At 37.9% G+C, this 12,631-nt stretch overlaps 1 protein-coding gene across 2 annotated transcripts in view; it reads left to right on the top strand.

Annotated features, from left to right (window-relative positions):
* The window catches only part of ERP44 (endoplasmic reticulum protein 44), an 87,727-nt gene that overhangs the window by 60,739 nt on the left and 14,357 nt on the right, over positions 1 to 12,631 (top strand). For both annotated transcript variants that reach the window (XM_056116992.1, XM_056116993.1), the window contains 4 exons: positions 3,353 to 3,537; positions 4,771 to 4,886; positions 8,164 to 8,221; positions 9,493 to 9,609. In XM_056116992.1, coding sequence (XP_055972967.1) covers positions 3,353 to 3,537; positions 4,771 to 4,886; positions 8,164 to 8,221; positions 9,493 to 9,609 — 476 coding nt within the window. The remainder of the gene's footprint in view (positions 1 to 3,352; positions 3,538 to 4,770; positions 4,887 to 8,163; positions 8,222 to 9,492; positions 9,610 to 12,631) is intronic.

Below are 12,631 nucleotides of genomic sequence, written 5' to 3'. Positions count from 1 at the left end.
TGGTTGTCTTTGGCACAACATGGTCCCCTGAGCACCTCTGGAAAGACCCCTGATACACCAGGCTTGTAATAGTCTCTGAGACCCAACAGGTGTGGCCAAACAAAATAAAAACAAAACAAAACAAAATCCTTAGTGTTTTTCAGTATTTAGATGTGTCCTTGTCGAGCAGCCTTGGGCAGAGTGGTAGTCAATTCAGATTGGCAGGAAACAATAAAACCAAGTCCTACACTCAGTCAAAACTGGTGGTGATGGAATGGAAAGGTGGGTGAAAGAAATGTGTGCAGGTGTCTTTTTGGTGGTGGGATGATGTTGGAACTTTGGTGGCAAGAGTAGTGAATCGTGCACAGAGTAAGGTAGTGAGCTATACCCCTGCAATTCTACAGTGTCATGCACTAATGAAAGCAGACTTAAAAACTGGGAAGGGGAACTTGTACAGATGTCTTGGCGGTGTGTTTCATGGTGATATAGGCCCTTTCCATAAGTAGATACTAGCCCCTAAGTCCCACCAGACCCTGGGCCCTCTGTGTGCTTACTGTACCACTCTTACCCTCACTGCATACTACCAGTTTAATGTCATCTATTAGAATTAATTTGCTGTCCAGAAACAGCAATCTTTGCACTTCAAAGCATGTTTTCTACCCTATAATTTATCAGATTGAGAGAGTTTATAGATGATACCATCTTTTGCTTCAAGATGAATAGATTAGTGCCTATATTAAGTATGTGTATATCACGGTCACAGTCCTCCCGTTGTTCATCGATTTGCTCGAGCGGGCCCAGTAACGTCTCCATCATGAGACTTGTTGTTACTGTGTCTGGCATATCGAATACATCACGGGTGGCTTGCCAGGCTCTGCTGTGTGGGCGAGATACTCTCGGTAGCTTGCCGGGCTCTCCGAGAGGGGCAGAGGAATCGAACTCCAGTTGGCCATGTTGGCTGCGTGCAAGGCAAATGCCCTACCGCTGTGCTATCACTCCATGCCCATGTGTATATCAATATGTCTTAATACTTCAGATTTCTAAGACTTGGCAAATAAACATTCTTTCTGGTCTCACATATAACCAGAGATTCTTATTGTTTGCTTATACTTGTCCATTTAAATCAGTCAAATATAATTTCCCTATTTAGAAATCTTCCATGGAATTTACCAAAACATTATATAATCTTTTGTTGCTCAGGATTCCCTTCCAAGAATGTATATTCCATCCTTAACCTTTTTTTTTTTTTTTTTTTTTCCCTTTATTTTATTTTATTTTTTTTAAAGTTGTAGATTTACAATTTTTTGTTCTTTGGTTTCAATTATACAATGATCAGATACCCATCCCTCCACCAGTGCCCATTTTCCACCACCATGGATAATATCCCTCCCACCCCCATCCCCCCATCCCCCCGTCTCTGTGGCAGGGCAATCCCCTGTGTTCTCTCTCTCCTTTTGGGTGTTTTGGTCTGCAAAAGAGGCATTGAGTGGCAAACATGTTCAGTCCATAGTCTACTTTCGACATGCATCTCCCCTCCTGGGAGGATCCTCCAAACATCCTTTATTTGGTGCTCCCTTCTCTATCTGAATAGCCCTTTCCTCTAGGATACCCGGCTGGCCTCTAAGTTATGGAGTAATCCTCCTGGTGCTGATCTCAGCTATTCTTGGGTATTAATCTCATACTTTGTTACTTTATATCCCCCAGATGAATGCAATCTTTCTATGTCTATCCCTCTCTTTCTGACTCGTTTCGCTTAGCATGATACTTTCCATATTGTACCACTTGTATGTAAATTTCATGACTTCATCTTTTCTAAGAGCTACATAGTACTCCAAAAAGAACAAAAGCAACCGATGCTGGCGTGGATGTGGCGAGAAAGGGACACTCCTTCACTGTTGGTGGGAATGTCCACTGGTTCAGCCCTTCTGGAAAACAGTATGGACGATTCTCAAAAAATTAGAAATTGAGCTCCCATTTGACCCAGCAATACCACTCCTGGGAATATATCCCAGAGAGGCAAAAATGTATAGTCGAAGTGACATCTGCACTTGTTTGTTCATTGCAGCCCTCTTTACAATAGCCAGAAACTGGAAGAAACCTGAATGCCCAAGAACAGATGACTGGTTAAAGAAACTTTGGTACATCTACATCCTTAACCTTTAAGGCTACATTTTAGCATTATCTGATCTCTTATCCTAGAGAAAACAAAACGGAGCATGATTATTATTGTTGTTATTATTTTGGTTTTGGGGCCACCGCTGGCAGTGGTCAGGGCTTCCTCCTGGCTCTGTTCAGGGGTCACTCCCAGGGGTGCTGAGGATCCATCCTGGGCCAGCTCCTGGCCAGCACCCTACCCACTATACTCTCTCTCCACAAAATGCAGCCTTGATTTAGCAAAGTATTATAAATAGTCTTATAATCTTTCCTTGATAGTGTAAAGACCTTAGAATATTTAGATTAACCTCCTGTTTACCTCACCCTCCCCAAATTTTTATGCTGTTGTCATTACGAATTTATTTTGTGCTAAGACCCATAAGGTGTAACTATTAATATTGTCTTGTACAGTCAATATTTATATTTTGCCAGCTTTATTGTGGTATAGGTATGTATAATAGAAGTGTAATTGTTCAAAATGTACAAATAAATTTTGACTAAGAGTGTGTGTGTGTGTGTCTGTGTATACGTACGTATCCTCTAGTACCGTGATTTCTGTTGTCCGATCTTCTAGAAAAAATAGTCATTAACAGAGCCTCAGTGCAGTTCTCTACACTTGGATTTAGGTTTTATAACTACTGGCAGTGAAGGTGGTTGGAAAATTTTCATAATCTTTCATACTACCATTTTAGAATTCTGTGTTTATTTAGCAGTCATTTAAGGAGTTTTGCATATTTTAGATCAGTTCAGTATTCCAAAGTTCCTTTTATGAAAAAAATTCAAGTGCATCTTCTATCATTTTTATTTCATCATTTATCATGATGAAATAAATGCATTTGAGCTTTTCCATTCCTAAAAAACTTGATTTCTCCTATTTTGTACCTCTTAGAAATAACGTCGATAAAATGTAGAGCCTCTTCCGTTCTTTTGAGTCTTCTGTTTGTGGAGCCACCACATGTGGTGGTGCTCCTGGGCTACTTCTGGTGCTACTCTGGGGACCTTGTGATGCCATTGATTGAATCCAGGCTTCCTGCATGCAAAACTTAATGTTCTAACTTTTTTTGAACAATCTTCCTGGTCCCTGAGTCTTTGGTTCAATGATTGTGATTTAAAAAAATAAAATGTTCTTACAAACTAAATGTAAGATTTGGCTGTTGGGCTAATTGCCCACCCACACTGAGAATGAGGTTTAAGTTAATTTTTTTTTTCACTCTTTTAGCTGATATAGCCCAGAGGTATAGGATAAGCAAATACCCTACCCTCAAATTATTTCGTAATGGGATGATGATGAAGAGAGAATACAGGGGTCAGCGATCAGTGAAAGCACTTGCAGATTACATCAGGCAACAAAAAAGTGACCCTGTTCAAGAGCTTACCAACTTAGCAGAAATCACCACTCTTGATGTAAGTTGTTCAACTCTTATTGAATTGCCTGTTTAGTTAATGTACACAAATTCTTATGCAAAATTCTTATCCAAAAATATTTGGCCTTTTAAATAGTTAATTGCAATGAATATCCATACTTAGAAAGTTGAAGTTTAATTCTCAAGAGATGCTAATGTTTTGCCGAACCATTGGTTAAAATACATAACACAGCAAAATTGCACTAATTTGAATAAATTGAGGGCAAAGGGTAACCTAAATTATAAAACAGCACAAGTGAAGATCAGCCACACATAACCAGTTTCCATATTTTCTTTAGTCGAGATTATTCTTCTCAGTGATTACTCCTATGTTAGCTCTTTATGTAAATTTTAATGCCTCCTCAAACAACCCCCACCCTACCCCCAATTATAACAGTAAACTTAGCAAACCCTTCCTACTAAGTAGTGCTTAAGTAAATTTAAAAAATAAGACCATTAAATTTGGGCTTTGGGTCGTTACTGTCAGTCAGCTTTGCGATATAATTTTATTTTACTTACAACCTAATTGAATTTGGCAGTTACCCTTCATTGGATGTAAGGGGACACAGGATCTTCTTGCTCATGTCACAGCTGTGTGAGCAGGTTTGCAGCCCTCCCAAGTTCTGTGCAGGTGACACAGAGAGCTCAGATGGATGCCTGAGCATCTAACAAGTTGTACTACAGGAGAAGAACTCTGGGTTCCTAAAGCTCCCATTTCAGAAGTAGCAGTAAGCTTGCTCTTTCTTAGGAGGGAGACATTACCTGACACCTCAGCATTGCCTGCTGCAAACAGAACCCTTGGAAATGGCCTGGGTAGTAAAGGGTGGTCAGTATCTTGCACCTGGAGTAACCCAGGTTTATAGGAATATGAGGAACCATAGAGAAACCTCTGCCAGCTGATCAGCTGGCACTATTTTAACATGCTTAAGGATTGGTCACCCTATTTAGGAAAATATAGTCACTGATTAGATAGTTGTATTGAATAGTTGTATTGATAGTTGCTTCGATAGTTGTGTTGAAAGCAAAGTACAATGCTAGAGGAATTTTTTTTTATCCTATTACAGTTAAAATAGTTTTCAAACCAATGTAATAAAAAAATTTTTAGATTAATTACTAAACACCAAACATGCACTTATAGTTTAGTTACTTTGGAGATAATTAAATGGCTTGGTAAGTGAAATGGCATGTTTATAGAAAAGTATATGTTTGAAAACTATATGCTTTTTTTTTACAGCGCAACAAAAGAATTATCATTGGATATTTTGAGCAAAAGGATTCAGAAAACTATAGAGTTTTTGAAAGAGTAGCAAATATTTTGCACGATGATTGTGCCTTCCTTTCTGCCTTCGGGTAAGTAAGTGAGAATGTGTGTTAGTTGGTCACCTTGGTTGCCACACAGCTTGATGGTGTGTGGTCATTTTCTGAAGATGATGGACCTCTCCAAAGATTATTTTTAACCCTCTTAAAAACTAGTCTTTTTCTCACTCTGTTTTAAGAGTTTAAGGATGCTTATTCTTTCTGTGCTACGTTCTATTTCACATTACAGGTAAAAGGAAAAGAAGAGGCAAGTTAACAACTTACTTATTCCTACTTGAATTCATCTCATTTACTAATGCTCTCCTATGTCCAAACTGAAAGAACAATCTTTCTCTTTAAGAAGCATGAGTTTTATTGTCTTCATCTTAGACTCCAGAGAGCAGACTCTAGTTTTCCCAAGTCTTTCCCAGGCTAACCTCAGTGGTATCTTTGTAACTGTCCCTTCTAAACCCCGAGGCTTTGATCCGTCAATTCTCCTTGCTTTCTCTTGTTTTCAGCCTGATCCTTTTCTAAATAAATTACTTTATCTCTTCTGTTTCTTCTCTCCTGAGCTATAATCTCATTTCTTTCCCTTCATTCACAATTTCCCCCTACTATTAGTTTATGTGTGGCTACCATGAATTTCTCAAACTTAAATTGCCAAAAAGTCTTACCTTCTTCGAAATTGACTTTCACCTCTATTACTCTAATGAGTCTTCTCTCAGCAGTCATGAAATGACTTCACAATTATCAACACCTGGTGGCCTTTTGCGTTTTTAATCTTTAATTTTGCTAAAGGTTATGAATCAGCTACCTTGTCCTTTTACTTTATATTGCCATGCTTATACTTTATATTGAATCACCTTGCTTGTGCCTGGTTTCTCTTACCTTCCTGACTTCATCTTCTTTTTCTCTCTAAAAATGGAATTCCTGTGGTTCTGACTGTAACCCTTTCTTGACCCTTTCTTTTCTAAGAACAGTTATTCTCACCATTTTTTGACTTTGTTTAATATTATTTTTTGTTTTCTTTGACCCACAATAGTTAAACTCAGCATAGTATCTATCTTGAATATAGAGTTTAGAATTCTTTTAAAGGTTTTGTATATGTGTCTTAATGTGATTATTAGCTGTGGGGTTGTTTTGTTTGTTTTGTTTGTTTTTATGGAGAGTTTTCCCAAGCAATGGTCATGGGACCTACAATTCCCAGTGATACTTAAGGCTATGAGTTGCTGGGCCCATTCGGTGCCGGGGATAAAACTCTAGCTCTTTGAAGGTATTTTCCTAAGCTCTAATAGTATTTTTGAAAATCACTGTACAGAGTTGGACCAGGAATGTGATATGCTTAGTAATAAAGTATATGCTTTGTTTGTAAAAGGCCCCCGAGTTTGATCCTAAAACTAACAACAAAAACTATAGAGCAAATCACTTTATTTTAAATAAATACTGCTTTCCAGTTATACTGTACACCATCTTGTCATCACTTAAACACTGCAGTGTGCACTTCTGCCACTTGCCAGAGAGCTTTTGTGCTTTCTACGTTCGTGGTATTTGAGGTGCTTCTCTCAGATGTCATTTGGTCACCAACATCTTTTCCCCAAGCATTTTATAAAAGTGTTATCATCATACAGCTTTGTTGCGTTTCAGTCACTTATTTACTTTAAGCGCTTCTCTGTGTATTTTATTTATTTATTTATTTTGGCTTTTTGGGTCACACTAGGCAATGCACAGGGATTACTCCTGGCTCTTCACTCAGGAATCACCCCTGGCAGTGCTCAGGGGACCACGTGGCATGCTGGGAATCGAACCCGGGTTGGCCATATGCAAGGCAAACGCCCTACCTGCTGTGCTGATACTCCAGCCCCCTTTGTGTATTTTAAACCATTCAAGATAAATATATTTTCTTAACATGTCCTTTCCCCCCTTGAGCATTGTTAGTTCGGTTTACTAATGTATACCCAGAATCAAGACAAGTCCTGGTACAGACAATGCACATGGAGACTGGAGAGTGAACAAATGCTTTTCTTCCTTTTTATTCTACTGTCATCCATCCAGGGCACAATTATTTGAGATAAATCAGTGTTTAATTAATCCAAATAAATATAGAGAAAAGTTACCTATTTGACATGGAATTTGTTACCAAATTTACTCATTGAATAATTATTGAACACCTGTTATTGTGCCATTTACTATACTAAACCCAGGAAACAACAGTGAGCAGATTTTTAAAAATGCTTATTTGCAGAAATATATTCTAGTGATTAAATTATTTTGATGCATCTGTTTTTATTTTTTCTTTTTGAGTCACACCCAGCAGTGAACAGGGGTTACTCCTGGCTCTGCACTCAGGAGTTATTCCTGGCAGTGCTCAGGGGACCATACGGGATGCTGGGAATCGAACCCGGGTCGGCCACGTGCAATGCAAAGGCCCTACCCGCTGTGCTGTCGTTCCAGCCCCTGCGTCTGTTTTTAGAAGTCTTGTTTGTAAAAAGTATTAAGTAGAGGGGGCTGGCGTTATAGCACAACAGGTAGGGTGTTTGCCTTGCACGCGGCCGACCCGGGTTCGATTCCCAGCATCCCGTATGGTCCCCTGAGCACCGCCAGGAGTAACTCCTAAGTGCAGAGCCAGGAGTAAACCCTGTGCACTGCTGGGTGTGACCCAAAAAGCAAAAAAAAAAAAAAAAAAAAAAATTAAGTAGAGAATTCATTGTTGAATCTGACTTAAAACCAAGAATGTTTTTGTTGTGATTGGTTTATGTAATGACTGAATTACTGATATCAATTCCCCATTACTGGAAATGGTCTGAGTCAGAAACAGCACTTTGAGTGCTAAAGCTTCCAGGCCAAATTTATAAACTACTGAGTCACAAAAGTAGCTAACTTAAATTTTCTTTAAAAAAAAAAAAAAAGCACTGCCTTAAGGCCAGCATGATACTACTAAGATATTAAGGCACTTCCCTTTTTTTGCAGCTGAGCCCAGTTTGATTTCCAGTGCTGTGGGTTCCCTGATCATAACCAGAACAGAGTACCCCCAGCACCACCCCCTGCCACAGAGCCTGGTATGGCCTTGGAGCACTGCTGGATGTGGCCTAAAAACCTAAACGAAAATCTGCCTCATTAAATTTTTCTGTTTATATTAAATTTTTCTTTCTAAATATAAGCTTTTCTGTATACTATATTTTATTAGTAGGAAATATTATGGGCATGGATGTATTTTAAGTCATTATGATTCATATATTACAAAACAGGAAATAGCTAGTCTGTTTCATTCAGGTATATTACTGCTATTATTTTTTCTTGAAAAAGTATTATTATTATTTCTCTTTTTCGTTAGGACTGTCTCAAAACCAGAAAGAGTTAGTGGAGACAACATAATCTACAAACCACCAGGGGTAAGTGACTATTTCTCAGTGTGTATGATTTAAATATAATTTAAATACACATATAGCATAATATATAGTTCATGCATGTTAATGATTTCAGAGAGTTTTTATATAGAAAGGAACCTTAAAGCATCATATTTCACTCATTCAAACTCTCAAAGTAAAGATGAGGATTCAGGCACCTAAAGTCACACAGGCCTTTAGTGACTGAGCTGAAATGCGAGATCCTGGGAGTGACTATGTTGCTTCAACTAAAAAATTAGTCTGATGATCTAGATTGAAAATTAACAGCTTCGACCCAAATGAAACACTGCCTGTGATTTACACACACACTCCTCCCTCCACATCTCAGAAACACATTTTTCCAATTTCTAGCTTTCATTTTGATGTTGGTAGTGTTTGCAGCCTGGACTTTAAATAATTTTATGTAGTACTTTAGTCCCGTTTTGCTCGATTTGCTCGAGTGGGTACCAGTAATGTCTCCATTGTGAGACTTGTTACTGTTTTTGGCATATCGAATACGTCACGGGGAGCTTGCGAGCCTTTGCCGTACGGGCCGGATACTCTCAGTAGCTTGCTGGAATCTCCGAGAGGTGCAGAGGAATTGAACCTGGGTCGGCTGCATGCAAGGCAACTGCCCTACCCGCTGTGCTATAGCTCCAGCCCAACTTTATGTAGTCTGATAAAAAATGACTTTTCCCCCCATTAGAATGTTAATTTCCTATGTTGAATTTAGAAGGGTAGTTGCTTGTATTTTTCTTAAAACGCTTTTCTTTAGGAGTTAAAATCTTGTCTTCTGACCTTGCTTCGTGACAGGATACACATGTATACTTCATCAGTCACCCGTGTCCTGTACAGATAATTAAGTTTTAAAATAACCATACCTTATACTTATATAGTTTCTATATTTTTCTGGCCTTTTCACTGAAAGTCTATAAGCCTTCTGATAATTTAAACTGTAAGGGATAACTACGTTAATTCATTTAGATAATTATTTTCTCGTAATATCTGCCAGCCATTTGTAAAATTACTGATAAACAGACAGTTGATTTCAATAAAAGGAAAAACAGAATATCTAACTTCCTAAGTTTGGCAGATAGGTTTTTGGTAATCATAGAATTGCCTGCTTTTTGGTTTTTTAAATCATTTATCTCTATGTCACAGTTTTATTGTTTTTTGTTTATTTGTGTTTTAGTTTTCTGAGCTCAGAGATGGTTTTGTGAATTCATTTTTGCTTGTATAGGTTAGATATTTAATTTTCTTGTCTGTATCTATGACAGGGTTCTGCTCCAGATATGGTATACTTGGGATCTATGGCAAATTTTGATGTGACTTACAATTGGATTCAAGATAAATGTGTTCCTCTTGTCCGAGAAATAACATTTGAAAATGGAGAGGTATGTAGTTGGTATCTCCCCTAGTACCAAAAAGCTACAGAATGGTATTAGAGCATATTTATTTCCATATGACTTTTAGAGCCTACCATTTTGAGGTGACTTTTAGTGATTTGAGTATTTTTATGTTTACTAATTTTATGTTGGTTTTCTTTCAGTGTTCTTTTTGGACTACTTCTCCAAAGTGGATATTTCCCCTTATGAATCTTAAGTAATTCCTTATTCTCTAAGATGAATCTTGATCCATTGTAGTTATTTTACTTATAGTTAGTTTTGTGAGACTGTTTAACTCTGGCAGAACAAAAACAAAAAATGCCCAAGTGCTTATGTTCACGTGTTTTTCTTTCTTCATTTTTTGAAAATGAAAGTCTTGTATCATTAATACCCATGACATATTAATGACATATTAGAAGACCAAATATAGAGGCCAGAGGGATAGTACAGTGGGTAGCACACTTACTTTGCTCATGGCTGATAGGGGTTTGACTTCTGGCATCCCATATGGTCCCTTAACCCCCTCTAGGAGTGATCCCTAAGAACAGAGCTCGGAATATGCCCTGAGCAATCCTAGGGGGTAGGTATGGCTAAAAACAAAACAAGACAAAATAACTACCCCCAAAAAACATTTGACTAAAATTTTAGGAAAAAATTCCTGGATTTCAAACAATTTTTTATTGTAAGTTACAATTAAAAATTATATATATATATATACACACACAGACACATATATACACACACACATATATAAACATATATCATAAACATACATATTCTTTGAAAATTCTAGAACTCAATTGTGTGTGATGGCCTCTTTCTAATTTTTTTATGATCGCTTTCTAATTTTTCCTTTTTAATGCTGGAAACAAGTTAAATGTGCCATGCACAATGTAGTCCTCATCTTCAGCATGTCATTAGCAGTTACTATGTAAAGTGGACTCCTGTAGGTCATTATATCACAAAATCTAAACTGTTACTCCTACAATTTTAGTGTTTGACCACTAGGTGTCGATAATGTGTCATCATATTTTGTCTATAAAGTTCAAGCCAGGAAGAGACCAAAGTAATAAACTCCCTCTGTTTTTTCATGTCCATTCATATTTATGATTTCTTTTTAAACTTAAAATTTATCAATAGAATAAACACAATTATAAAAAAATTACAGTTTATTTAAAAAATAAACATTTCAGGAAAGATTTGCAGGCTGGAGAGATACTCCAGAGGTGAAGGTGTTTGCCTTGCACGTGATCAGCCCTGGATTGATCCCCGGAACTATGTGTAGACCCCTCAGCACTGTCTGGTTTCTTGAGCACAGAGCCAGGAGTAAGCCTTGAATATTGGCCAGTGTGACCCCACTCCTCACCCCCTCCCTCACAAAAACAGCAAAAATGTTTGCATATTAAAACAAATTATTATCAGTTAGGTTTTTAAATTTTTCCTGTTATTTGGTTTTTTTGAGTGGGTGGAAGTTACCGCCTCGCAGTGATCCGAGGGCCCTCCAGTGATCCTGGTTCACCTGGAGTCAGTAGGAGAGACCAAGAATGCAGTGGTGCCAGGGACTAGCCGGGCTACCCAGCAGAGTTGGGGCGATATTTGATTTTTAAAAGTGGAATAGGATTAGACTTTTTTCTCTTTCTAAATCTTATCACATGAACATACCTGCCACGTTTCTCAATTTTCTAAGCGTCAGGTATATTTGGCTGAATTACTTGACATTTATATTGTATTAGTTCTTGTAGTCCTTTGAGGCACAGAAAGATTTAGTAGCTTGTCACAAATTATTCACCTGCTTTGGCAGCTCTTTTAGGAATTATTTCAGATACAGAGTTTAAAGGTATATAAACCAGGAAAATCTGAAGTGATTATACAGTTCACCCCCAGCCCTACCCCATGGTAATTGGCGTATTTGATAATTCTTTAGATTTATTTTTTGTAGCCAACCATTTGGGGAAAGATTTGTTAACCTTTAAACTTGGTTATCTTGATCCTCTTCCCCTGCATATATTATACCTGTAAAGAATATGTTGTCGTGGGCATAGAAAACTTGGTAATCCATGCAGCATAGATGATCAGTTTCTGTTTTAATGTGTATAAATTCATTTAACAGATTAACCAACAGATATTTTCAGACTACCAATTGTTTTTTACTTCTCTCAGGATGATTATTAGCTTAGCCATAATTGAGTATACTCATTTTGGAGCCACGCCTGGCTCTGTGTTGTCTACATCCTGGTGATGCTCTCAGAGACCATGTGTAGCGTTCGAGATCAAACGAGGGTCACTCACATGCCAGGCAAGAAGCCTACCTTACATATTATCTCTCCCGCCCTTTGATTTGGAGCTAGTGGATATTTAGTCTAATAAAATACTAAGTTCAATTTGCTTTTATTTTCAACTTTCTGGCTCTTAAACTTTCTTAAAGGTGACAGTTAAGTTTTCTTTTCCAAATTGTATTTTTCCAGCAACACTGTATCTTATTCATTATCATGTGCAAAAAAAAAAAAAGAGCATCAAAGAAGTGAAATAAGATTTTTTTAAGGGGCTCTGTCTGATAGTTTACATGACAGATTTTGTAACATAAGATATGTCTCTGCCAGGAAATGTCCTGGGAGTTCAAAGGAGAGAAGTACTTCCATTTTTAATAGAAATAGGGTTACTAAAATAACAGAATAAAGGTTAGCTTTTTAGAAGCATCTTTAACACATTAAATGAAAGGGCTAAAGAAAGGACTTAAAAATTAGATGGAACTGGAGAGAGAATGCAAGGTTAAAGCACTTACCTTGAATGTGGCCAATCCCAGTTTGACTCCCTGTACCAAGTATGGTCCCCCAAGCACCCTCAGGGATCACTCCTAAGTGGAGGGACGTGAATAGCTCCCTGCGCACCATCATGTGTAACGCCAAGTCGCCTGCCCCCCAAGGAGAGGTACTCAAGGAAAAAGGGAAGAGGAAGAAACGTCGGAAAGGAAGGATCTGTGTGATGAACAATCCGTGTCTCGGGCACTGATTAGACTTTACATGAGCATATT

Source organism: Sorex fumeus, unplaced genomic scaffold, assembly GCF_029834395.1.
Source record: "Sorex fumeus unplaced genomic scaffold, SorFum_2.1 ptg000034l, whole genome shotgun sequence".
In the NCBI taxonomy this organism is placed as follows: domain Eukaryota; kingdom Metazoa; phylum Chordata; class Mammalia; order Eulipotyphla; family Soricidae; genus Sorex; species Sorex fumeus.
This window is presented reverse-complemented; position numbering and strand designations above follow the sequence as displayed.